The 27931-nt window shown below is 36.1% G+C and overlaps 1 protein-coding gene across 2 annotated transcripts in view; it reads left to right on the top strand.

The window, feature by feature from the left end:
• Nucleotides 1–27931, top strand: part of AGTPBP1 (ATP/GTP binding protein 1) — a 169482-nt gene that overhangs the window by 48805 nt on the left and 92746 nt on the right. For both annotated transcript variants that reach the window (XM_032392979.1, XM_032392980.1), the window contains exons 4-9: nucleotides 6029–6096; nucleotides 8992–9055; nucleotides 9485–9631; nucleotides 10655–10786; nucleotides 13088–13181; nucleotides 27202–27239. In XM_032392979.1, coding sequence (XP_032248870.1) covers nucleotides 6029–6096; nucleotides 8992–9055; nucleotides 9485–9631; nucleotides 10655–10786; nucleotides 13088–13181; nucleotides 27202–27239 — 543 coding nt within the window. The remainder of the gene's footprint in view (nucleotides 1–6028; nucleotides 6097–8991; nucleotides 9056–9484; nucleotides 9632–10654; nucleotides 10787–13087; nucleotides 13182–27201; nucleotides 27240–27931) is intronic.

Genomic DNA, 27931 nt, shown 5'->3' with positions numbered 1-27931 from the left:
CCCCCTGCTTGTGTTCCCTCTCTCGCTGTGTCTCTCTCTGTCAAATAAATAAAATCTTTAAAAAAAAAAAAAAAAAAAAAAAATATTTGTGATATTTGGGACAGATAGTTCATATGTGGAACTATATGAATTGTTCTGGAGTCCTAAATTTAATATATTAAGTAAAAGAGCAAGTTTCTTTAGTTCATATAACTGTATAGCCTCATTTTTATACAAAATAAACCATTAAATATGTATGTAATGTTTATGTGAGCGAGGCAAAAAACCAAACACAAAAACAGAAGTATACATACCAAATTTTTAGCAGTAGTTATCAGTGGGATAGAAATGGAGGGGAATGAGGAAAGTTCCTGATTTACTTAAGGTACTTTTCTACTGTTAGAATTGTTGCAATAAGAACATACTACTTGTGTATTTAAAGGATTAAAAAAACCTAAACTCCGAAAATACTTGTTTACATAGTGGAGATACACATTTCCACAGTTTGGGGCTAGTTTTCCTTGAATGCATTACATTTTCTGTCTTTAATAATGTACTGTTTATTTGTAGCATGCATGGTACTTTTTGTAACTTACCCTTAATTTTTTCCCTAGAAACATAATAATTATCCATTTCATGTAGATGGTTTAATTTGTTGGCATATATCTCTTGGTAGTAATTCCCTTATAATCCTGTTAGTTTCTGTAGGATAGGAAATGATGTTCTTTCTGTCATTCTTGATTTTGGTCATCTGTCTCTTTTCTTGATCTGTCTAGCTCAGTGGTTCTCAGTCCCGGGTGGTGATGAATTTACCCTGTTATCATTATGGATTGTTCCTCTTTATCTCTAGTAATTTTCTTTGCCTTGATGTTTATTTTGTCTGATAATAGTATAGCCCCTCCAGCTTTCTTTCTTTTTTTTTTTGAAGATTTTATTTGTTTATTTGACAGAGAGAGACATAGCGAGAGAGGGAACACAAGCAGGGGGAGTGGGAGAGGGAGAAGCAGGTTTCCCACTGGGCTCCATCCCAGGACCCTGGGATCCTGACCTGAGCTGAAGGCAGCTGCTTAACGACTGAGCCACCCAGGCGCCCCCTCTCCAGCTTTCTTATGCTTGTTGTTTGCATGATTAGCTTTTCCCATTCGTTTCCTTCTAGCCTATTTGTAGTTTTGAATCTAAAGTGTGTCTTTTGTAGATAGCACGTTGACATTCTCTGCCTTTTAATTTGAGCATTTAGTTTGATAACTTTTAATATAATGTTGATTGGACTTAGATCTACAGTTGTTTTCTGTTTGTCCTTTCTGGTTTTATTTCTTGTTTCTCATTGCCCTGCCTTCTTTTGTATTTATTTGAACAATTTTTAGAATTCCATTTTAATTTACGTATTGACTTTTTAGTTATACTTTTTTGCATTTGTTAAATTTCTCTGGAGATCACAATAAACAATCATTAACTTTTTACACTTTGCTTAGAATTAATATTGTAATCTCATATGGAAATTTAGAAACCTTAGTACCTTACATATCCATTTATATTTACTATTCTTTAGCTATAGTTGTGGTATGTATCACATCTATATACATTATAAACCTTAAAAGACAATTTTTGCTTTAGACAGTCATGTGTATTTTCAAGACGTTAAGAAGAAAAAAAGTAGTTTTTATATTTACTCACATATTTACTATTCCTGAAGCTCTTTTTTCTTTGCCAAAGATATGAGGTAGATCTGGCATAATTTCTCTTTAGCCTACAGAATTTCCTTTGGCATTTCTAGTGGACAGGTCGGCTGTGGCAGAATTTTTTTTTTATCTGACAATGGATTTATTTCACCTAATTCTTGAGGGATGTTTTTAATGGGTGTAGAATTCTGGGTTGATGGTTTTGTCCTTCAGCACTATAAAGTGCATGTAAAACAGTCCTTCCACTATTTTGTGGCCTCCATAATTTCAAAGGAGATGTCTGCTATTTTTGAATCTTTGTTTTCTGGAAGTTATGTGTCATTTTTCTCTTGTTGAGTTCATGATTTTCCATTAGTTTTGGTTTTCAGAGGTTTGCATGTAGTTTTCTTTGTATTTATCCTGCTTGGAATTTGTGAGCTTCTCGAATCTGTAAATTTGTGTCTTTTATCAATTTTAGGAAATTTTTTTATCAAAATTCTTTTCTTCTTCATTCTCTCTTGGTATATAATTATACATATGTTAGACTTTTGGAGATTGTTTCAGAGGTCCTTGAGGCTCCTATTTTTCTTTTTCTTAAGATTTTACTTAAGAGAGAAAGAGTGAGAGAGAGAGAGAGAGAGAGAGCACAAGCAGGGGGAGAGGCAGAGGGAGAAGGAGAAGCAGACTCCCTGCTGAGCAGGGAGACCGATGCAGGGCTCGATCCCAGGACCCTGGGATCATGACCTGAGCTGAAGGCAGACGCTTAACTGACTGAGCCACCCACACACTGTGAGGCTCCTATTTTTCAATCTTAATACTTTCTGTTACTCAGATTGGATAATTTCTCTTTTTCTGTGTTCAGGCTCACTGCCTTTTTCCTCTGCATTCTGCCATTATGTCTATCCGATATTTATTTCACATATTGTATTTTTCTTTTCTAAAATGTGCATTTGGTTCTTTTTTATACTTTTTATTTTTCTGTTTTGTGATTTCTTATCTTTTTGTTCATAGTGAGCTTATTTTCCTTAATGTAATTGAACGTAATTATAATAGCTGCTTTAAAATTCTTGCCTGTTAGAACATTTAGATTATTGAAGGTGTTGAAGAAAGCACATAGTGGTATAAGAACTGGGAAGGACTGTTTTAGAAAAGCCAACAGAGGAAGCATTGTCAGCAATGTTAAGTAACAGAGAGAGGTTAGTTAAAATAAAGATCTTTTTGATTTGACAATTAATAAATTGTTGGCCACAACAAGAGCACTTTCAAGTGGCGGAATTAGAAGGAAGATTGCATTATGCTGTAATGTGAGTGGCAAATGAAATAATGACAGGGCGTGTAGACTTTCTGTCATGGGGGGAGTTTCACTGAGAAACCAGAAGGAAATAGAGGAGGAGGCAAGTTAAAGTAAGGTTTGTTATGTATGTGGGAAAACAGAAAACAGTATGTGGGTAGAGGTTGAAGCCATAGGTTTATAAGTAGGTAGAAAGGATGGGATTTAGAACATAGTAGAAATGACACATACCCTTTCCCTCCCTAAGACTGGAAAAAGGAATGCAGAATCGTCAAGGATTGGATACATGAGTGTATGGAACTTGGTCATGTTTTATAGGATTTCATCTGTGGTTGACTGATCACTTTGTCTCAATTCACTGAGGGAAACATAGATGCTGAGAGTTGGGAACAGAGGTCCAGAGATTGAGAGCAAAGGTTGAGAACTGGCACACATTTTGGAATAGCTATGGGCTATGGCAGGGCAGATGTTGATGGCTGAGAGTTGAGATAAGTGAAAACAGTAGTTCTGTGTTTCCAAATGAGGATGAAAATGGTGAATTTTTTGGTGGTAAAAATCTTAAACTAGGAGAAGAAATTCTTGTGGCCTTATTTTTACTGTGATATAGGAATAGAGAATGTGCATTTTAGCCTTTACTTAATTATAAGGGTTCACAGGAGGATGTTTAAGAGGTGAGCCTTGGATTGAATCCAAGCGGGGTATGTCTAGAACTGATTTTGCGGGAAAACAGCACTACCACTGATGAGTTAGAACTTTCCGTGAAAGGGACAGTGAGGCTTCCCTAATTTTTAGAAAGCAAAGAGGAATAGGAGTGTTAGGAGGCTGTGGTCTGAGAGTGGGAGGTTGGAGGTTAAGATTTCAGAGGTAGGGCAATTTGAGGTCTGAGAATTGAGAGGGTTGATCAATTGGAGCACAGGGGGAAGGGTTTTGTTGTTACATGTCAGGAAGCTATGCAGCTAGGTATTTGAATGAATCATCCACATTGATATTGAAGTCTCCTTAGATGATGACAGAGTCTTGAGTAGAGTAGAAAACTGTAGTGGCTAATTTTCATTTAGTGTGAGGAGTAAGCTATATGATCGTGGATGTTATAAGGGGAGTTTTTGGTTTGTTCCATGAAGGTGAAAAAATAATGGTTTGTTAGTGGAGGAGATCTCAGTCTTCTGACTATTCTGTGTGATTGATATTGAAAAATCATTTGGCTTTAACATTAAATCAGTTGTCTTACTTAAAATGTTAAGAGTGCATTGTGGGTATTTAAACAGTATTTATTTTACAGCTTCATACTTATTGATGGAGGCAGCTGGGCCAGGGAAATGATGAAAGGTCAGGAGAGGAATCACTTTTAAAAAAGGAATTGGGTTTTACAAATATTAATGAGTTTCCCCTTTTTTTATAGGTAAAGAAATTTGTCATTCTTTTAAGCATTAGTAATTATGGCAACAGGGTGTAGAGATGAACTGTTTTAGATCTTCAGATCATTTATGCAATGTTATGTTTAGAAAGATTGTAAGGTGTTTGTCAGTTTTACAAAGTTCATTATCTGGACCCAAGATGATGCATGATAGCATGGGATTGTTGTTTTAAAGAAAAATATGATTTCTAATCTCTGTTTTTATTTTGTAGGTAGTTACTGATAGTTGTCGCAAATAATACTATACTGTAACTTCTCTGAGCACATTGTCCCTTTAGTAACTTCTAATTTAGAATAACCTGATTTTCAGATGGATATCAGACTAATGAGTTTTTTTCTGAGATTTTTGTGACTTCTATTCTTATATACTTCATGTTCTTGTGAAATTATAAATGTGTAATTTGTATGTGTCAAAACTATACCACATATGGATTTTTGTTCATTCGTAATGGAAGTTGAACAGGATTTTGCTTTGGGCAGAAATGTGATGTTCTAAAGGCCTAGCCTGACTTTTCCCCCCTCCCCCTTATCAGGGCTTCATTCTGCTTCATTCATTCTGCTCTTAGACTGCTTGATTATCTCTGTGTAGAAAAAATTTGGTAGTATCAATCTCTTGAACGTTATTGTGTAATGTGTGCTGTGTTGAGAATAGATTATTTGGGTTCTGTTTTTAAAATCTCAAAGTGTGAAAGAAATGGCATTGTCATCCTATATTAGAAGAATTTCTGGCACTAATATTCAGGCGTGAAACAGTTGGAGAAGGTTAACAAGTCTCTTGTACAACAGTCCTGCCTAAAAGAATGATTTCTTTGGCTCTTTTAGAAATACATGAAATCAGTGAAATACTGTAAGCTTTGGGTTCAGGAACACCTGGGTCACCTGGTCTCTTTCACTTACCTGCTCAATGACTTTGTGCATGTTTCTTCTCCTTTCTGAACTCAAATTTCTGGTCTGTGAAAAGAGTAATTATCCTCCTGGAGGGTTAAAGTAAATCATAGATGAGGTAATATAGGTCAAGTACATATAATTTGTATGTGATCTACCTAAGTGTTGGCCTATGATCTACCTTTCTTGTTAATCAAAGGAAAAGAATAGTGGAGAAGCTCTAGAAACCTTTAAATAGTAGAAAAATTTATAGTTTCTCCCCACCCCCATCTCAGATAAAAGGGATTATTTGGGTGATTTGGGCTACAGATTCTTGCAGAAGAAGCAAGTTTTGTTTGTTCCTTAGTTTTGTTTATTTTTGTGTAATTCAGAATTTTAAAATAGTATTAATTCAGTAAAAACATTTGAAAATAGTACTAGGTTTTTGTTTTCACCAATTTTGATGAAATATTTTCTAGTTCTAGTTGTAAAGATAATAAAGAGGCCTGCCATTACCACCTCCTACCTCACCACCAGTTCTGGTACTCATACTCTGTTGTTGATTTTAAGATTATAGATGGATTGACAGGGATCCATCTAGTTCATGATAGGAGATGTGATTAAATGCAAGGAAGGGCTTGTAAACTGAGATCTGGAAGTTCCCACCCAGTAGAATTAGCAACATCAGAGGGAGGAACATCTAAGAACCAATTTAGAATGTTTACTAGACCAATAGAGTCATGTTGATTCTACATTAGCTATAGAATAAAGCTGTATGTAATTTTTTCTTGTTTTAGAAGAAAACTTTTTTATACCTTTCAGAAAAAACAAGGAGAGAAATGACAGCCAAAGGTTCTACAGGAATGGAAGTTCTGCTGTCAACCCTAGAGGTAAATCACTGACAGGCTTTAATTTTGTAACTAATACCAACTAGTAGAAGAAAAAAATGTATATATGAAGTATAAAATTTTTATGCTAGAGGTAAAGCTAATGAATGGAAGTTAGTTTTATGTTTTAAATTATCACTTGGGACGGTGACAGAAACATTCTGATATATATTAGGTAAACCTCTAAGTATATTTCCCTATGATTGTAATGATAACCGTATTTTAAATTTTAACGTGCCATTCCAATTGGTAATACAAAATAAAGCATTAGCTGGAAATAAATCTTTAGTCTAAAATAAATGATTGATATTGGAAATTCTCATTTATTGTATTGTTTTAGATACATATTTGTGATTCAGTTTACTACATATATTGGTTGAATAACTATATTATGTTGGTAACAATTAAATTTCTATCCCAGTGTGAAATTTTTGGGTGGATCAGCAGGATATATTCAGAATCAGGATTTTAAATTTTATTCAGTGCTGTGTTAAGAACAGGAAGTGAGTTTGTTGTATACCTTAAACTTACATAGTATTATAAGTCAAATTGTATCTCAATAAAACTGGGAAAAAAAACGGGGGTTAATTCATATTTTTGATAGGAATTACTTCCTATTAAAAATGATACAAGATGTCATTTTTCCCTAAATTGATCTGTCAGTTTAAAGTAATCTCAGTAAAAATACCAACAGTTTTGTTTCTAAAGTTCAATGAGAAAATAAAAGTAGAAAGGACATTTCTGAAAAAGAAAAAAGAAAGGACTAGTTGCACCAAATACCAGAGAACATTATATAAAACTTTAGTAATTTAAATAGTTTAGAAATTGTGCCTTAGTAATAGACATCAATATAGCATCAATGTAGCAGAATGGAAAGTCCAAAAATAAATTAAAATCATATGGCAATTTAAAACCACTTAAGAAAGGTAGCACTTCAGATCAGTGAAAAGTGGAGTGATTATTACTAAGTGGAGCTGGGACAGATTGGTAGCCACTTAGAAAAGAATAGTGGATCCTTACTTCCTACACCGAAGTAAATTCTGTATCTATAGCAAAGATTTAAGCATGGAAAATAAAATCATAATACTAGAGGAACTAATAGGAGAAATTTTTAAATAATCTTAAAACAGGGAAGGGTGTTCTAATATGAACAAAGACCCAGAAGCTATAAAAGAAAAGATTGATAAATTCAATTATATTAACTAAAGTATGTGGGAAAAAAACACCATAGACACTTGGCAAACTGAGGAAAAAATGTTTCAACTTGTATAATTTCTTTAACATATAAAAAACTTTTACAAATCAGTAAGGAAAAATTAAATCAATAGACATTGATTTAAATGTGTAGACATTATGGACAGTTCCCAGGGAAAGAAACGCAAATGGCACTTGAGATTGAACACCATTCGTTTTGTTTGTTTGCTTTATCACAATTTATTGAGGTCAGCAGGGGTGGGAGGCAGTGAATTATGTATGGGAGACTTGTCTGGGTAAGGCCTAGAGATAACAGTGCAGCTTCCATTCAGGTTCCAATGGCCTGAGCTCAGTCACATGGCCCAAACCTAATTACAAAAGGGCTGGACAATGTGGTTTGGCTATGTACCCAGGAAGAAGATGAGACCTGTTTGCCAAACACAAACAATATTCTGCCACAGTCCACCCTTCTCTTTAACACATGTCTGTCCCTCTCATTCTTCCAAATTCCTCTCTAGTGAGTCGGTGGTCCAATAAATGGAAATACCTCCAATGCTGAGACAAGGTTTTCTGGTTAATGCATAATCCTCTAACTGGTCTGGATATGGCTTTTGGGCTCCATTAATCTATAAGCTAAAATGGTGAAGCGGAGACAACACTCCCTTTCGGAAGGGGGAAGAATAAGGGTCAGTTTACTGATACACAACAATTCTCAAGTTCCTCTGTATAAACATTTAAAATTCCTTTACTTTGGGGGTGAGGCAGTTCCTTAAATAGGCCATAATTCTGCTTCTCTGTGGTTTTCTTTATCCAGGCATTGCTTTTAATGAGAGAGATATAACCAAAGTACAGTGTTTAAACATTTTCTCTTATTAGATTGGTTATCCAGACTTTGGGAAATAGTTACTCTTCTACATTGTTGGTGGGACTGTAAATTACTCCATGAACAATTTAGTAAATGCCTATATTCTTTGACCCAGAAATTCTAGGGATTTATCCCATATGGAGACATACTTGATTCTGTATAAACATGTTAATTTCTTGTTGCAGTTTTTTAGTAGCAAAAGATTAAAACAATTAAATATTCCATTGGTAGGTGACTGGTTTCATAAACAATGGCATAGCCATATGATGGATAGAATCCATATGGTAGTCCTTAAAAAAGGGTGAAGAAATTATTTATTGATACATAAAAATATCAATATAAAATAGTATCCATGGGGCACTACCATTTGGAGAAATAAATCTGTATATGCACATATATTTACATGGATTTCTTTCATGTGTGCACATTGTCTTTGGCTGGATACACAAACAACTGATAATGCAGTTGCCTTCTGAGAGGGGAGCTAGGTGACTGGGTGGTCACCATAGATAACATTGTAGTGCTTTTTACGTTTTGATTCATTTATTTGGGTTATCTATTTAGTAGAAGATGGTGAATTCAAATGACAAATTAATTCCTTTTGTAATAGTGTTGATACTAAGAAAACAATAGCTCAGATGACTTGCAAAACATTTTCAAGGGCAAGAAGAAACTACTGAAGTGGTAAGTGAGAATAGTGGCAGCCCAAATACATTTGTTCGTAGGGAAATTGGAAGGGCCATTTGTAAAAATACAGGTAGTTCACAGCAGGAACAGAAAAGGTTTGGGAATCACAGATTTACAATGGTTTAATACAGCAAATAAACTATTTATTTCAGAACACGAAAGATCTTCAAACTACACTTAATATCTTAAGCATTCTTGTTGAGCTGGTGTCAGCTGGTAAGTTTTTGTTTCCTTTGGTCTAATTTCTGTTTGTAAACAGTGATCAACAATGTATCATGTGTACTTTATTTGGAATTTTCTGATACTTCTATAGAAGCTATTCTGAGTATCAGAATTTGGAAACTGAAATGTCATACTCTTATTGTTGCTTTGTTTTTGATTTGAGGGATCTTCCGGTATGCCTCAAACCACCCCAAAACCCATTTTCAGAGCCTTGAATGTGGAATTTTGGCATCACTTGTATTTACCTTCTTTGCTATTTTCTAACTAAAATACTAAATGAAATTTAAAAAAATTGATTTTGAGGTGTTTGATTTCATAAGTCATCATTTGAAATATTTCCTGAATGCTAACAAGTTGTGATGTCTAATATGTTATGGGAGGATTTGCTGTTTAAACAATTAAAAACAATTTTTTTTTTTTTAGGTGGAGGTCGAAGAGCGAGTTTCTTGGTCACCAAAGGTGGTTCACAAATATTGTTGCAGTTACTTATGAATGCCAGCAAAGAATCTCCTCCGAATGAGGAGTTGATGGTGCAGATTCATTCTATTCTTGCAAAGATTGGACCTAAAGGTAAGGGTTCAACTTGTGTTTTTATCATAGAACTATTTGTGACATTGATTCTGTTTGCCTTGAAGTTTGGTAAATTTTGAAAATCTAAAGTGGTACTGCTTTTTCTTGGTCTTAGTCTTGGACTGCTTTTTTTTTTTTTTTAAGATTTTATTTATTTATTTGACAGAGAGAGACACAGTGAGAGAGGGAACACAAGCAGGGGGAGTGGGAAAGGGAGAAGCAGGCTTCCCGCGGAGTAGGGAGCCCAATGTGGGGCTCGATCCCAGGACCCTGGGATCATGACCTGAGCCGAAGGCAGACGCTTAACGACTGAACCACCCAGACGCCCCTCATGGACTGCTTTTTACAGTCAACTAGTGGCCTGCAAAATTGAGGATCCTAAATTTATGAGGAATTCTATTGCATAGATTGGAAAAAGGAAGAAAAATATCAGAATCACAAGTGTGTCGCTGTGTGTGTGCTTGCATGTGTATGTGTGTAAAGGATATATATTGTTGAAGCTGGAAGGAGGGAATATGGATGGGAATGCTTTGAGGAACATGGAGGTAAAATGTGTTTGCTTTTCATTAATAGTCATATTTGTATTGCACAGTCTCCATGCTTAAAAAGCTTATGATCTAGTCAAGACCAAAAGAGATATAAAAAATTATAGGACTGATTATTACAATAGTAAGACATGCAAAATGTTAAAAAATACAGATTGAGAAAACATGGGATTTGAAACAAGGAGAAAGCTGATTTAGATTAGGTTAACAGAGAAAGGCATCCTGGGAATAGAACCCAAGTTCAGTTTATAGTTGTCTATCTACACAGATTAAAATGATTCTCTAAACTCTTAGAATAGTGATTATTTAAGGGTTCTGCCATTGCTTTGTGGCATACATATGAGCTTTTAAACTTTGAAGTATTTGGTTAAAATGCTTATTCTAAAAAGTGTGTGTGTGTGTATATAGTTTATGACATTTTCATTTCATTCAAAAGTTATACATGAATAAATTGTGTTTGTTCATTTTTTTTAAACAGACAAAAAATTTGGAGTGAAAGCTAGAATTAATGGAGCTCTGAATATAACCCTGAATTTGGTCAAACAGAATTTGCAGAATCATCGCTTGGTTTTGCCTTGTCTTCAGCTTTTACGAGTATATTCTGCCAACTGTAAGTATTTTAGAGCACCTTTCAGTTAACTCATTGTTGTCAGGTTATACAAAATGAAAATGTAAAAGTACCTGAACTCCATAAAGCTCTAAAAATTGTAGACAAGAAAAGAGAATATGTAATATGACTCTTTGTAACTCCTAACCCCACCACCACAAAAGTGATGTGGGGTAAGAAGGTGAGTTGACAAAATCTTGAGAATTCACATTTCCTGCAGTTTGTAAAAGCTTGTAGTGAAGGGGATGTGTAACGGCCTGTGGAAAGATGTGGAAGAATAGGAGGGTATCGGCAGGAAAAACTGCTGAGCCTATTTGGATTTTCACAGATGAGAAGAAAGCTGAGAAGGAAGGCATGTGGAAGCATAGTCACCTGGAGCTAATTATCTTCAGCAATCGATAGGGAAGTAGCAGAACAGAAAAAAAAAAATAGTACAACAGCCTCCAAGGAAGCTGGAGAGAAGAGAGATCACGGAGAAATTGTTTCCCCACACACATATATACTCTCTAATACTAGGTCCCAAACCTAGGTGCTATGAAATTTCTTTCTATTTCCACTATGGGATTGGAGTGGTTAATAAGGCATCTGAAATTGAAGTTGTGAGGAGTATATGATATTGCAGAATATATCATTGCAGAATAATGGTCTTCAAAGTAGTAGAGATGTGGGTATATATATATATGTATGTGTGTGTATGTATAAAATTTTACGTATGTATATGATTATTTATCTGTATTTATACTTTGACAGTATGGCTGAAGGTGAGCTTATAGGAAAATAGCTTTGACCACTTAAATAATTAACACTTATGTAATTAAAAAGAATAGAAGGAAATGAATAAATTGGATATCTAACCAAAGAAGTTAGGAAGGGAAGAATAAACACAAGAAAAGCAGAGGAATGTAGAGGAAAAAAGAATACATTAGAAAAAAAGCCCCAGTTGATTTAAGAAATGAAATGATTGGATTAAAAATAAAATAATACTGTAATAGTGATGTAATGGGACAGATGGTAAGTATGTTTGTGGTGAACATAGCATAATGTATAAACTTGTCAAACTACTAAGTTGCACACCTGAAACTACTGTAACATTGTGTGTCAACTATACTCAAATAAAATTAAAAACTAAAAACATAAACCATTGAATACCCCAATTAAGGAAAAAGGAAGACCACACAGAGATAAAATTAGAAGGGATAATGGAAAAATAGATACAGAGGAAATTAAAATCATACAAGACTTTAGCTTACATTTTTGGTGGCATCTTACTGAATTTACCACTAGAAGGCTAGTAAATGGTTTATCTATGATTTTTAAAATATATTTGTTCAGAGTTGAAAATTATTAGGCACAATTTCCTGATTTGGTAATTGTTTGCATATTCTGTGTGAAACTCTACAGTTGTTACTTCTTTTTCCACAGCTGCTTTAGCCAAGGTCCTCATCACCTCCCACCTGGACCACAGCCTGCTACCGTGTCTCTCAAATCTGTCTTCCCCACAATGCTGTGACATCTGACCTATATTAAAATGCATGTCTGATTGGTTGTTCCTTTCGGGCAATTCCCTGTAGTTGAAAGAACAAACAACTTCTAGGGCTCTATAATTTGTTTACCTTCTTTTCCCACCTCATCTTCCCATTGATAAGCTTCTGTCTGATACTGTATGTTTTAATGTGTAACTTTATACCCGTGGTGTTCACCGACTGTTCTGTTTGCCATGTTATCTCTGTCTCCAGAGACATTTCCTTACAGCAGCTCCTGCCCTAGCTAGCTCCTCTTCATTGGTAAAAACTGAACTCAGGCTCAGTTTCTCCAGAGATACCTTCAGTTTCATTATGGACTTGGGGCTTCATTCTGGTGTAACCTAAATAGCCTGCATCTCTTAATCTATTTAGAAAGTAATTTAGTAATTATTTGTTTATTGTTTTTGTCACTGTCCTCTATACTGTGTTCTCTGAGGGCCCACACTGTTTTTGTCTTTGAATCTCCATGACCTGGTATTTAAATTTTTGAAGAAAAAACAGAGTAACTTAAAACTCTTTTTTTTTTTTTTAAGTAACAGTTTGTTGTTTTATATAACTTCTTTCATAATCTCCCTGCAAGGTCATAAATAAAGCCAGAAAAAACAAAAAACAAAAAACAAAACAACAATCTTCCTTTCAAGTGATTGGCTAGGTAGGCTTTATGAGGGGCTTGGGTCTTCTAAAGAATTTGTGTATGTTTTCAGCTCTGTATCACCAAGAATACACGTTTCTACTTGTTGAGGTTTTAAAATCATTTTACATCCTTTCCTCTGCCTCCTAGCTGTGAATTCAGTATCCTTAGGGAAAAATGGAGTTGTGGAGCTGCTGTTTAAAATCATCGGACCGTTTAGTAAGAAGAATTCGGGTCTCATGAAGTGAGTAAATGCTTTGAGTATAAATAGAGGTGTATTTTTTGTTATTCTGGGCCTCATCATCTTATCTGTGCCACAATAGGTTGAATTGTATTATATCTAGGGTCCTTTCTTAGTTCTTAAATAGTGATTTTATTATGATAAAGATTTTCTTCAATATAAAGTTTAATCTTCAGAGGTATATCAAAATTAGAAAGCTTTAAATTCATTGACTGTAGTGTTATGGAAATTTAGATGTCCAACATTCCTAGATAATATAAGAGGAAAACGATCATTAATAGAGTAGCATTCATTCAGAAGCATTTATTGAATGCCTGCTATATTCCCTACCCAGGTTTGCAATCTTTTAATGAATGCATCCTTCATTCGCACAATTATCTGAATGTATTTTAAATTTATACATTTCTTTTTTGTCAAAATAATGTCATTCTTTTTCTTTTTTCTTATTTTAAATTATGTATATATATATATATATTACAAGATATGTATATCTATTCATTTGTCTTTCAGCCTCAGAAAATTAAAGCAATTTCCAGTTACTTGGTTATATTTAGTATTTTTTTCTTAAGCTATATTAGAAGTCATTCTTTAAAAAAATATTTTACTGTGGAATTATTCAAAGACACCTAGAGTTTATATTATATTAGGATGAAATTATTTTGAATTAGGTTTATTAATCACTTATTCGATTCAGTAGTTATTAACATTCTGCCACTTTTGTTTCATTTATTTCCCCTCTATACTTTTATTTTTTGCTGAGGTATTTTTAAGCAAATCCCATATGTCATTCTCATATATAAGTTTCTTTAAAAAAAAAAAAATCCAAATATATTTTATTTTTTCCCTGAATACTTCAGTATATCACTCTACTAAATAGCAACTTAAAAAATAACCATAATACTAAAATCATACTCAACCAAATTATTAATTCCTTAACATAACTAAAGTCCAGTATGTGTTCAATTTTCTCCCGTTGTCTCAAAGTGCCCTTTTCTAATGGGTTTGTTTGAATCAGAATCCAAACAAGGTGCACACGTTATTCCTCATCATATTTAGGAAATTTCCAAACCTACACAAAAATAGACTAGAATAGGGATGCCTGGGTGGCTCAGTTGGTTAAGTGGCTGCCTTCGGCTCAGGTCATGATCCCAGGGTCCTGGGATCGAGTCCCACGGTGGACTCCCTGCTCAGCGCGGGGCCTGCTTCTCTGCCTGCTCTGTCTGCCGCTCCCCCTGCTGGTGCTCTCTCTCTGACAAATAAATAAATAAAATCTTAAAAAAAAATAGACTAGAATAATTACAGACCTACACAAAACTACAAGAGAACCTATAATACCCACCACCCAGTTTCATCAGTAACCAACATTGTGCCATTTTGATCTCAGTTTTCCCTTCCCCGTCCTTTCTTTTTCTGGACTATTTTGAAGCAAATATTGGCCATTACATTTGTTCTGTGAGTTCTTTAGAATGATCACTATCAGACACAACTTTTTTCTTTTAATGTTTCCGGAATATCGTTTCTTTGTCCAACAATATTAATAATCCCTTAATATCATCTAATATTTTCTGATTGTCTAAGAAATGTCTTCTTTACAGTTGGCTTGTTCCAGTCAGGATCCACATAAGATATGTACATTTTATTTGATTGCTATGTCTTGTAATCTTTAAAAATCAATAACAGTTCCTCTATTTTGGGGTTCTATTTTATTTATTTGTTTAAAGACTTGGGTGATGTCTTGTAGATTGTCCCAACATTCTGGATTAAGATGACTGTATCCTGGGTTCCTTTAACATGTAGGTATGTCCCTTGAATTTCCTGTAGACCTATAGAGCTGGAGGCGTGATTAGATTTGGGTTCCTTTTTTCTGGTCAAAAATATTTCATATGTGGTGCTGGTACTCTGTCTTGCACCACTTAAGATCACGGAGTTGCGGTGATCCCTTCACTTCTCACCTAATAATTTAGCAGTGTTCCATGACATTGTCTAGATCCACTGTTTCTTCAGGGGTTGCAGAATAGTGACTTTTCTAATTTTCTCATTCTTTCTACTTTTTTAAAAAAATTTTTTATTGTTATGTTAATCACCATACATTACATCATTAGTTTTTGATGTAGTGTTCCATGATTCATTGTTTGTGCATAACACCCAGTGCTCCATGCAGAACGTGCCCTCCTCAATACCCATCACCAGGCTAACTGATCCTCCCACGCCCCTCCCCTCTAGAACCCTCAGTTTGTTTTTCAGAGTCCATCGTCTCTCATGGTTCGTCTACCCCTCCGATTTCCCCCCCTTCATTCTTCCCCTCCTGCTATCTTTTTTTTTTTTTTCTTAACATATATTGCATTATTTGTTTCAGAGGTACAGATCTGTGATTCAACAGTCTTGCACAATTCGGAGCGCTCACCATAGCACATACCCTCCCCAGTGTCTATCACCCAGCCACCCCATCCCTCCCACCCCACCCCTGACTCCAGCAACCCTCAGTTTGTGTCCTGAGATTAAGAATTCCTCATATCAGTCAGGTCATATGATACATGTCTTTCTCTGATTGACTTATTTCCGTTAGCATAACACCCTCCAGTTCCATCCACGTCGTTGCAAATGGCAAGATCTCATTCCTTTTGATGGCTGCATAATATTCCATTGTATATATATACCACATCTTTATCTGTTCATCTGTCGATGGACATCTTGGCTCTTTCCACAGTTTGGCTATTGTGGACATTGCTGCTATGAACATCAGGGTGCACGTACCCCTTCAGATCCCTACATTTGTATCTTTGGGGTAAATACCCAGTAGTGCAATTGCTGGATCGTATGGTAGCTCTATTTTCAACTTTTTGAGGAACCTCCATAGTGTTTTCCAGAGTGGCTGCACCAGCTTGCATTCCCACCAGCAGTGTAGGAGGGTTCCCCTTTCTCCACATCCCCGCCAACATCTGTCCTTTCCTGACTGGTTAATTTTAGCCATTCTGACTGGTGTGAGGTGGTATCTCATTGAGGTTTTGATTTGGATTTTCCTGATGCCGAGCGATGTTGAGCACTTTTTCATGTGTCTGTTGGCCATTTGGATGTCTTCTTTAGAAAAATGTCTGTTCATGTCTTCTGCCCATTTCTTGATTGGATCATTTGTTCTTTGGGTGTTGAGTTTGATCAGTTCTTTATAGATTTTGGATACTAGCCCTTTATCTGATATGTCATTTGCAAATATCTTCTCCCATTCTGTCAGTTGTCTTTTGGTTTTGTTGACTGTTTCCTTTGCTGTGCAAAAGCTTTTTATCTTGATGAAGTTCCAATAGTTCATTTTTGCCCTTGCTTCCCTTGCCTTTGGCTATGTTTCTAGGAAGAAGTTGCTGCGGCTGAGGTCGAAGAGGTTGCTGCCTGTGTTCTCCTTTAGGATTTTGATGGACTCCTGTCTCACATTGAGGTCTTTCAACCATTTGGAGTCTATTTTTGTGTGTGGTGTAAGGAAATGGTCCAGTTTCATTCTTCTGCATGTGGCTGTCCAGTTATCCCAACATCATTTTTTAAACAGACTGTCTTTTTTCCGTAGCACATTCTTTCCTGCTTTGTCGAAGATTAGTTGACCATAGAGTTGAGGGTCCATTTCTGGGCTCTCTATTCTGTTCCATTGATCTATGTGTCTGTTTTTGTGCCAGTACCATACTGTCTTGATGATGACAGCTTTGTAATAGAGCTGGAAGTCCGGAATTGTGATGCCGCCAGCTTTGCTTTTCTTTTTCAACATTCCTCTGGCTATTCGGAGTCTTTTCTGGTTCCATACAAATTTTAGGATTATTTGTTCCATTTCTTTGAAAAAAGTGGATGGTATTTTGATGGGGATTGCATTGAATGTGTAGATTGCTCTAGGTAGCATTGACATCTTCCCAATATTTGTTCTTCCAATCCATGAGCATGGAACGTTTTTCCATTTCTTTGTGTCTTCCTCAATTTCTTTCATGAGTATTTTATAGTTTTCTGAGTACAGATCCTTTGCCTCTTTGGTTAGATTTATTCCTAGGTATTTATGGTTTTGGGTGCAATTGTAAATGGGATCGACTCCTTAATTTCTCTTTCTTCTGTCTTGTTGTTAGTGTATAGGAATGCCACTGATTTCTGTGCATTGATTTTATATCCTGCCACTTTACTGAATTCCTATATGAGTTCTAGCAGTTTTGGGGTGGAGTCTTTTGGGTTTTCCACATAAAGTATCATATCATCTGCAAAGAGTGAGAATTTGACTTCTTCTTTGCCGATTTGGATGCCTTTTATTTCTTTTTGTTGTCTGATTGCTGTGGCTAGGACTTCTAATACTATGTTGAATAGCAGTGGTGATAGTGGACATCCCTGCTGCGTTCCTGACCTTAGGGGGAAAGCTCTCAGTTTTTCCCCATTGAGAATGATACTCGCTGTAGGTTTTTCATAGATGGCTTTTATGATATTGAGGTATGTACCCTTTATGCCTATACTCTGAAGAGTTTTGATCAAGAAAGGGTGCTGTACTTTGTCAAAGGCTTTTTCTGCATCTGTTGAGAGGATCATATGATTCTTGTTCTTTCTTTTGTTAATGTGTTGTATTACGTTGATTGATTTGTGGATGTTGAACCAACCTTGCAGCCCAGGGATAAATCCCACTTGGTTGTGGTGAATAATCCTTTTAATGTTCTGTTGGATCCTATTGGCTAGTATTTTGGTGAGAATTTTTGCATCCATGTTCATCAAGGATATTGGTCTGTAATTCTCCTTTTTGATGGGGTCTTTGTCTGGTTTTGGAATCAAGGTAATGGTGACCTCATAAAACGAGTTTGGAAGTTTTCCTTCCATTTCTATTTTTTGGAACAGTTTCAGAAGAATAGGTATTAATTCTTCTTTAAATGTTTGGTAGAATTCCCCTGGGAAGCTATCTGGCCCTGGGCTTTTGTTTGTTGGGAAATTTTTGATGACTGCTTCAATTTCCTTAGTGGTTATAGGTCTGTTCAGGTTTTCTGTTTCTTCCTGGTTCAGTTTTGGTAGTTGATACATCTCTAGGAATACATCCATTTCTTCCAGGTTATCTAATTTGCTGGCATAGAGTTGCTCATAATATGTTCTTATAATTGTTTGTATTTCTTTGGTGTTGGTTGTGATCTCTCTTCTTTCATTCATGATTTTGTTGATTTGGGTCATTTCTCTTTTTTTTTTTTTTTTTAAAGATTTTATTTATGTATTTGACAGAGACACACAGTGAGAGAGGGAACCCAAGCAGGGGGAGTGGGAGAGGGAGAAGCAGGCTTCCCACTGAGCAGGGAGCCCGATGTGGGGCTCGATCCCAGGACGCTGGGATCATGACCTGGGCCGAAGGCAGACGCTCAATGACTGAGCCACCCAGGCACCCCTCTCTTTTCTTTTTGATAAGTCTGGCCAGGGGTTTATCAGTCTTGTTAATTCTTTGAAAGAACCAGCTCCTAGTTTCGTTGATCTGTTCTACTGTTCTTTTGGTTTCTATTTCATTGATTTCTGCTCTGATCTTTATTATTTCTCTCCTCCTGCTGGGTTTAGGCTTTATTTGCTGTTCTTTCTCCAGCTCCTTTAGGTGTAGGGTTAGGTTGTGTATTTGAGACCTTTCTTGTTTCTTGAGAAAGGCTTGTATTGCTATATACTTGCCTCTTAGGACTGCCTTTGCTGCATCCCAAAGATTTTGAACAGTTGTGTTTTCATTTTCATTGGTTTCCATGAAGTTTTTTAATTCTTCTTTAATTTCCTGGTTGACCCATTCATTCTTTAGTAGGATGCTCTTTAGCCTCCATGTATTTGAGTTCTTTCCGACTTTCCTCTTGTGATTGAGTTCTAGTTTCAAAGCATTGTGGTTTGAAAATAGGCAGCGAATGATCCCAGTCTTTTGGTACGGGTTGAGACCTGATTTATAATCTAGGATGTGATTGATTCTGGAGAATGTTCCATGGGTACTAGAGAAGAATGTGTATTCCGTTGCTTTGGGATGGAATGTTCTGAATATGTCTCTGAAGTCCATTTGGTCCAGCGTGTCATTTAAAGTCTTTATTTCCTTGTTGATCTTTTGCTTAGATGATCTGTCCATTTCAGTGAGGGGGGTGTTAAAGTCCCCCACTATTATTGTATTGTTGTCAATGTGTTTCTTTGCTTTTGTTATTAATTGCCTGATATAATTGGCTGCTCCCATGTTAGGGGCATAGATATTTACAATTGTTAGATCCTTTTGTTGGGTAGACCCTTTAAGTAGGATATAGTGTCCTTCCTCATCTCTTATTACAGTCTTTGGTTTAAAATCTAATTTGTCTGATATAAGGATTGCCACCCCAGCTTTCTTTTGGTGTCCTTTAGCATGGTAAATGGTTTTCCACCCCCTCACTTTCAATCTGGGGGTGTCTTTGGGTCTAAAATGAGTCTCTTGCAGACAGCATATCGATGGGTCTGTTTTTTAATCCAATCTGATAGCCTTTGTCTTTTGATTGGGGCATTTAGCCCATTTACATTCAGGGTAACTATTGAAAGATATGAATTTAGTGCCATTGTATTGCCTGTAAGGTGACTGTTACTGTATATTGTCTGTGTTCCTTTCTAGTCTATGTTGCTTTTAGGCTCTCTCTTTGCTTAGAGGACCCCTTTCAATATTTCTTGTAGGGCTGGTTCGTGTTTGCAAATTCCTTTAGTTTTTGTTTGTCCTGGAAGCTTTTTATCTCTCCTTCTATTTTCAGTGACAGCCTAGCTGGATGTAGTATTCTTGGCTGCATATTTTTCTCATTTAGTGCTCTGAATATATCATGCCAGTCCTTTCTGGCCTGCCAGGTCTCTGTGGATAGGTCTGTTGCCAGTCTAATGTTTCTACCATTGTAGGTTACATATCTCTTCTCCCAAGCTGCTTTCAGGATTTTCTCTTTGTCTCTGAGACTAGTAAGTTTTCCTATTAGATGTCGGGGTGTTGACCTATTTTTATTGATTTTGAGAGGGGTTCTCTGTGCTTCCTGGATTTTGATGCCTGTTTCCTTCCCCAAATTAGGAAAGTTCTCTGCTATAATTTGCTCCAACATACCTTCTGCCCCTCTCTCTCTTTCTTCTTCTTCTGGGATCCCAATTATTCTAATGTTTTGTCTTATGGTATCGCTTATCTCTCGAATTCTGTTCTTGTGATCCAGTAGTTGCTTATCTCTCTTTTTCTCAGCTTCTTTATTTTCCATCATTTGGTCTTCTATCTCACTGATGCTTTCTTCTGCCTCATTTATCCTAGCAGTTAGCGCCCCCATTTTTGATTGCACCTCATAAGTAGCCTTTTTGATTTCGACTTGGTTACATTGTAGTTCTTTTATTTCTCCAGAAGGGGTTTCTCTAATAACTTCCATGCTTTTTTCAAGCCCAGCTAGTATCTTTAAAGTGATGATTCTGAACTCTAGATCCGACATTGTACTAATGTCCGTATTGAGTAGGTCCCTGGCAGTCGGTACTGTCTCTTGTTCTTTTTGTTGAGGTGATTTTTTCCATCTTGTCATTTTTCCAGAGGAGAATCAATGAATGATAGAACAAAATGCTAACAGGGTAACAACGTCCCCAGAAAATATACTCTAAACAAATCAGAAAAGACCTGAAGCCGGGGGAAAAGAAAGGGAAAGAAAGAAAAAAGAAAAAGAAAAAAAAAAAGAAAAAGAAAAAGATAAAAACAAACAAAAACAGAACAAAACAAAAAAAACCCCAGAATATGATCAAATATGATCAGGCTGGTGCATAGATCAGTGCCACACACTAGATTTTGGGTGTATTTTGGTCTGTTAGAAGAAAGTGCCTCCCAAAATTTTAAAGAAAGAAAAACTTATATATGTGCAAAAATAAGGGTTGATATGAGGAAGGGATGGAATATGACTGTAAAGATGAAAATTATAAAAAAATTTTATAAAAGGAATTGATAAGAAGTTGTTTGAAAAAAAGACGAGGATTTAAAAAAAAAAAAAAAAAGGGAGAGAATGTGATCAGGCAGGAGAGTAGAACAAAACCATACACTAGAGATTTAGGGTATATTTTGATCTGTTAGAAGAAACTATCTCAAAATTTTAAAGAGAGAACAACTTATATATATATGCCAAAAATACAGGTAACTACTATGAAGGGATAGAATATGACTCTAAAAATGAAAAATAAAAATGTTTTTTAAAAAAAGGGATTGATAAGATGTTTGTTGAAAAAGGGAAAAAGAAAACTTCGAAAAAAAAAAAAGACTGTTAAAAAAAAAATAACTTTGAAAGACTAAAGAATCATGGTAAAAAAAAGCCATGGATTCTATGTGCATTATTCCCCTAGCGGTGGAGTTCTGCCGTTCTCATTGATCGGTAAACTTGGTCTTGGCTGGCTGTTCTCGCTGATCTTCTGGGGGAGGGGCCTGTTGCCGTGGTTCCCAAATGTCTTTGCCGGAGGCGGAATTGCCCCGCCCTTGCCTTTCCGGGCTAAGTAATCTGCTCGGGTTTGCTCTCCAGAGCTTTTGTTCCCTGCAAGCTTTCTGTACAGCTTTGGAGGCCGAGAGTGAAAACGGTGGCCTCCCAATCTCTGACCCAGAGGAGCAGAGAACTCGGGCCCCACTCCTCAGTGAGCCCCCAGAGAAAAGCAGTCAGTCACTCCCATCTCCCCGGTCTCCGGCCGCACTCCGTGCTTACCCGGCCTGTGACTGAGCATTTCTATCTCTGGCACCCGACCCCGTGTGGAGTCTCCAAACCCAGCAGATCCCTGCGGTGCGCTCCCGCACTGCTCCTCCCCGGGGAGGAGGGGGAGTCTCCCCGGATCTGCCGCTTGTTGGGTCCCTGCTTGGAGGAGCAGTGGCCCGACTCTGCCACAGATCACGGTTTATGGCAACCCGGAGCTGAGAGCCCACTCCTTGGCTCCGTCTCTGCAGCCAACTTCCCCACTCCGATACCTGGGAGCTCTGCCACACTCAGGCACCCCTGGTCTTTCTGTGACCCCGAGGGTCCTCAGACCACACTGTCCCACGAGGGTTCCACCCCCCACTTCGCCACCAGAGTGACGTCCCTCAGCGGAGCCGACTTCTAAAAGTTCCGATTTTGTGCTCTGTGGCTCTATCACTTGCCAGAAGCAGCCGACAGAGGCCCCCTCCCCCGCCGTCTATCCTCCTGAATATCGCCTCGGATTCACTTCTCTGCACATCCTGCCTTCCAGAAAGTGGTCGCTTTTCTGTTCAGAGAGTTGTTGCTATTCTTTTCTTGGATCTCCTGTTGAGTTTGTAGGTGTTCAGAATGGTTTGATCCCTATCCAGCTGAATTCCTGGGACCAGATGAAATCCAGGTCTCCGACTCCTCTGCCATCTTGCTTCGCCCCCCCCTCATTCTTTCTGCTTTTATTAGTTGTGACTCTTTTGTGAGGAAGAACTTACCCACATCAAATATTTGGTTAAATTTTACAAATAAGTTCAGAACATTTCCATTCTTTTCACTCTTTTTGAAATAAAGATCAGGGTGAAAGAAAAGTCAAATATTTTAGCTTCTATCCTTTTTGAAAATGGGAGCTTACTTGCACATATATTTATTCATTTAATATTACTTGGTGGGATGTCTTAACTTTTTACTTATGTAAAGATCATACATAATCGTAGAACATCTGATGAAATGTAACAAAACAAAAAACGATTATCACAAGTAAAACCAACTTACAGAATTGGTGTAGTGTAGTGAGTGGGCTCTGAGACAGAGAGACCTGGATTTGCGTGTTAGCTCTGTCGTTTACTGGCTCCAGGATACATAGGAGGCTACCTAACTTAAGCCCTTGTTTCATGTCTATAAATAGTAGTATTAGCCCCTACGTCAGAAGGTTGATGTGAGTATTTAATGAGATGATTCTTCTAATTAACACAATGCCTAGGAATGCAATGTAATTAGTTTAGGTAAGTAATGTAGTAATGTGGCTGTGAATTAATTCTAGTTAGTACTAAAAGTATGTTCATTATTTTTAAATTTATATACCATTTCTCCCCTTGACCCATAAAGTACTTTTTAATTTATTTTTTATCTAGTGGTTATGATCTCATTCTTAAGGTCTATATTAGCCTATTCTAACCAGTTACCAAATCTAGTATAAAGTTCCTTGGAGAAACAGAGCATTTCACAAGTGTCATTATAATATACAGTACAGGGATGTATCCAAAATTAGGCAGAAATCAGTGGGTCTAAACTTCTCAAAAAGGAATAGTGCTATCTAAATTATCCCTTCATTCCTTCCTGTATTTATATTTAAAAAAAGAAAAACAAATTTTTTACTTTGTTTTTACTTTAAAAAGAATAAAATATTCATTGACCAAACATCTATATCTTGATCTGTTTATCATTTTTAATAATCTTAGGGTCTCCCCCTTAATTAAAAAATCTTGACATCTAGAACATTTGTTTTGCTGTTTTTCCTCCCCTGAAACAATGTCCTATGTTTAGTGGAATAAAGTTAGGGTTATTATTTATGTTTGAAGGGTGATGATGCCCTTGAAGATTTCCTTTCCTTTCCAATTTTAGGTTTTGGATTTAAACACTGTTAATCCAGATGGAGGCAACCCAGAAAGTAATGGGTTCTTCTTGAATGTCCCCATAAGGATTGACCCTCCAATTTAAAGGAGATATGAGTTCATGAGTACCTGGAGCTGAAGCTTTTCTTCCTTCACTGCTCCTAAATGAATAAGCCACAGGATGCTTTTTAAGCCGTTGTTGGTTGTATTATTCTGTGTGGGACTTAGGAAGATTGGAAAAATATATGAGGAAGTATAAATAGTGAAACTAAAAAATTCTAATCAATTAACATAATACAGACTGTGCATTTCGATAAATTTGTTATTCTAAAATTCTTTTGTAACTTTTACAAATTTGTACTGCTTATAAGTGTCAGAGAATTTCAGAAATTTTTTTGTACTGAAGTTTTTAAAAATACCTTTTAAATAACCTTTTAGTAAAAATGTCAAGTGACTTTGCACCAAACTTCATAATTTCTTTTCTTTTTTTTTTAAGATTTTATTTATTTATTTGACAGAGAGAGAGAGAGCGAGTGAGCACAAGCATGGGGAGCTGTAGGCAGAGGGAGAGGGAGAAACAGGCTCCCTGCCAAGCAGGGAGCCCGACGCGGGGCTCGATCCTAGGACCCTGGGATCACGACCCGAGCCGAAGGCAGATACCCAACTGACTGAGCCACCTAGGCACCCCTTCATAATTTCTTTTACTCTAGTGCAGCTGTGAAACAAGCATGATGAGCTTTGGAGTCAGAAAAAACTGGGTTCACATCCTAGTTTTGCTGGTGTTGAAGAATAAACATCAACCCAAAAGCATGTAGTTTAAGGATTAGAAACTGTCAGAAGCACTTCTATTTGGTTCAAATGTATTATAAACCACTACCAACCGGGGAGAAAGACTGTTTCTAAAAGTACTCTAAGATTTTTATAATTTTGAATGAAGGCCTCACTGTAGATGGGAAAATCCTATTAGTTCATTGCAAGTGATTGCATCCAAGTGATTGTATTTTTTTCCTAGGGCTATCGTAACAAAGTACCTAGTACAAATTCGGTGGCTTAAAATTACAGAAATTTATTGTCTCACAGTTCTGGAGGCTAGAGGTCCAAAATTAACCTGTCAGTAGGTCCAGTGCTCCCTGTGAAACCTTATGGAGAATCCTTCCTTGCTTCTTTCTAGCTGGTGGTTTGCTGGCAATCTTTGGTGTTTCTTGGCTTGAAGCTGCAACATTTCAACCTCTGCCTCTGTCCTCACATGAGGTTCTCTCCTTGCGTGTCTGTCTTCAGGTAGTCTCCTCTTTTCTTACAAGGGCACCAATCATGATGGATTAAGGGCCACCTATTCCAGTATGAGCTCATTTTAACTAATTAATCTGCAATGACCCTGTTTCCAAATAAGGTCACATTCAGAGGTACTGGGGGTTAGGACTTCAACGTCTCTTTTGGAGGATACTGATATTTCTGATTTCAAAAGTTTCCTTCTCAACAGGAGGCTTATATTACTCATTTTCCATAGCACCTCGCTTTTATGGGAGCCTAGGCATATTTATTATATTCTGAAATCTTTGGTTTCTTTAGCCATAAAATGTGCCAGTTCTGTGGACCAGGATTGTTTTAAGAATTAAACTAGAAAACACAGGGATGTCTGGGAGGCTCAGTCAGTTAAGCGTCCTCCTTCAGCTCAGGTCATGATCCCAGGGTCCTGGGATGGAGCCAGCGGGGAGCCTGCTTCTCCCTCTGTTTGCCACTCCCCCTGCTTGTGCTCTCTCTCTCTCTGTTTCTCTCTCTCTCTGACAAATAAATAAAAATCTTTATAAAAAAATAAACTAGAAAACACATATATAAGGCATCTATAACAATTTCTGGCATTTATCAGATCTTGCTTCTTTTCTATTATTTTGTATTGTTTCACTTGGAAGATCCCTTTAGTTCTGTGTTTAATTTTGACCAATTTCAAAGCCATCCTTATGCCGGTAGTTGTATAGTCTTATGCGCATTTTAGTACATAATTGTAAGGTTATGGAAAGTTTCTTACTAATGATTTAGTGCTATGAAAAGTCAGTATGTAATTTCATAGTTTTCATTTACTTTTAACTCACCATTACCAAAACTTCACATTGTTTTGAGAAAGTTCCAGGTCTGAATTTGTAATATTTTTTAAAGCATATACTTTTGTTTTTCTTTTTATGAATGTTATCTTAAATAAAGGTTTATATGATTGCTTTATTTCTGTCAGTAAATCAAAGTGCAGCCATTAATGACTTGCTCTAGAGGGTAGCATTAATGAGCATTTATTATGAATGAGCACTTACTCTGTGCCTAGTTCTAGATAATTGTTGCAGGTTTTACTGTGAACCAGTGTCCATCTTCAGTCTTCTAGTTGATTGTGCTCTTTGCCTTTACATACTCCATCGTGCTGGGTCTCCTTTACACTAACATATGCAACTTTTACTTTACTGCTTTGTTTCTGGTTTTAATTTCTTGAGTAGTGTTTTCATAGATGTGTACATTTTATCACATTATCTAGATTGTAAAATTGTGGATGAGATAAGTGTGCTAATTTTATACCAATGAAGAACCTGCCCCTGTGGGTGTCTAGTAGGCATTCAACAAATGCTTAATGATGAGTGACATGCTTAAGTTTGACAAAGTGCATATTTTTATGCAAATTAATTATAGTTGTTGAAATCTTGCTAAGAGGTACTGTAGTATGTAGCCTTATGTTTTTAAAGTTACTGAAATTAAGTGCCATTTCTTCAGTAACTTATTTCTTTAAAAAATATTTGAATTATAGGTTTTCCACAGTGATGTGCATTTTTAAAGCTAATTAATGGCAGTTGATTTCACTGTGCATATTTGTGTATTTATGTTCAAAGAAAATATAAGTACTTTTAAATTTTTGGGCAATTCCTTTGTCCTTTAATGGGCAGTAAGAATTTTTGAGATATTAATTAGGTTCATTATTCTCTTTGGTGCCTTATGGTTGAAAAATGGTAAGGGCTCCTACTTCTCCCCAAACCTCCTAGTTCCAAAATATTTTACATTTGTTATCACCTTAAATATTAGGATTATTGCTTGATAGAGCTAAAATACTTTAAAGTCAGAGAGCTATGAGTATCTATAGAATTTTGTAGTTACAAATTTTGTCTTAAAACTTGTTTTTGTTTTAATTTTTTATGAATCAGGGCCTCTGATTCTTAATACTGTTATTTTGTAAACTCTGTCAGGGTCAGATACAAGTACAATAATTGATTCTATATATCTAATTTCCTATATAAAGACTTAAACGGTGTCTTTTTCTTCGTTAAAAAATTTTTTTTAGTGCTTGCCTGTTAATATTTCAATCTTCCTCATATCCGATTTGAACCTGAAGGGAGAGATGCATACAGAGAAACACCATATGTAATTGACGATAACAGGAATGACTTTTGGAATAGATAATAATTACTTATCTGAAAAGATTGTATGAATTTACTATTGTAGATTAATTTTACTAGTTTTGTTGTTGTTTGTGTTTTCTCATGTTGACAGGGTTGCTTTAGACACTCTTGCTGCATTGCTAAAATCAAGTAAGTTTTTAAATACTAGAAATACTAGATACTATTTTTCCAACTATTCTATCTGCTGTTTTAAAGAAACTGGAAATGTAGATTTAGTCTGTAGTTATAAAGCAGTTTGTTATAATTTAATGTCAAAGTTGATTCTATCTTTTCATATGGTTGATCGATACACATCATAGCTAATGTCGTTTATTGAGCTATAATGTAGTACATCTATGTAATTCATTCCAGTACATTGACTTTCTTTTTATAAGTTCATTATATAAATATAAAGTCCTGTTAATAGAGGCAAGTAACGTGTAAATATTATATAAGTATCATCTTTTTAAAAGTGAAGCTAACATGATATTGAGGATATTTACTGTGAAGGATATTGTGAACAACTACTGTATATTGAACACAAATGATTTTCATTTAGAAACCTCTTATTAAAAATTTCATTTCTATCAAATTCAAGTTTAAATCATTAAAAATGACAATTAATGTAAATTTACAAACTAAAGCAACTGTTTTCTTTATCTTCAAAATTGAAGCATTGGAGTAAATGTGTCTTATGATATGATTCCTTTGGAGAGAAATTTATCTACATTATATGTTCTCTCTCTCCAAGTTACTCAGTACCTGTGGTTTAAATACAACTTTTGTTAGCACTTCCATTCTCATTGGTTGATTAAATTAACATCTTAACTAACCACAGTAAC

Source organism: Phoca vitulina, unplaced genomic scaffold (genome assembly GCF_004348235.1).
Source record: "Phoca vitulina isolate PV1807 unplaced genomic scaffold, GSC_HSeal_1.0 scaffold70, whole genome shotgun sequence".
NCBI classification, from domain to species: domain Eukaryota; kingdom Metazoa; phylum Chordata; class Mammalia; order Carnivora; family Phocidae; genus Phoca; species Phoca vitulina.
This window is presented reverse-complemented; position numbering and strand designations above follow the sequence as displayed.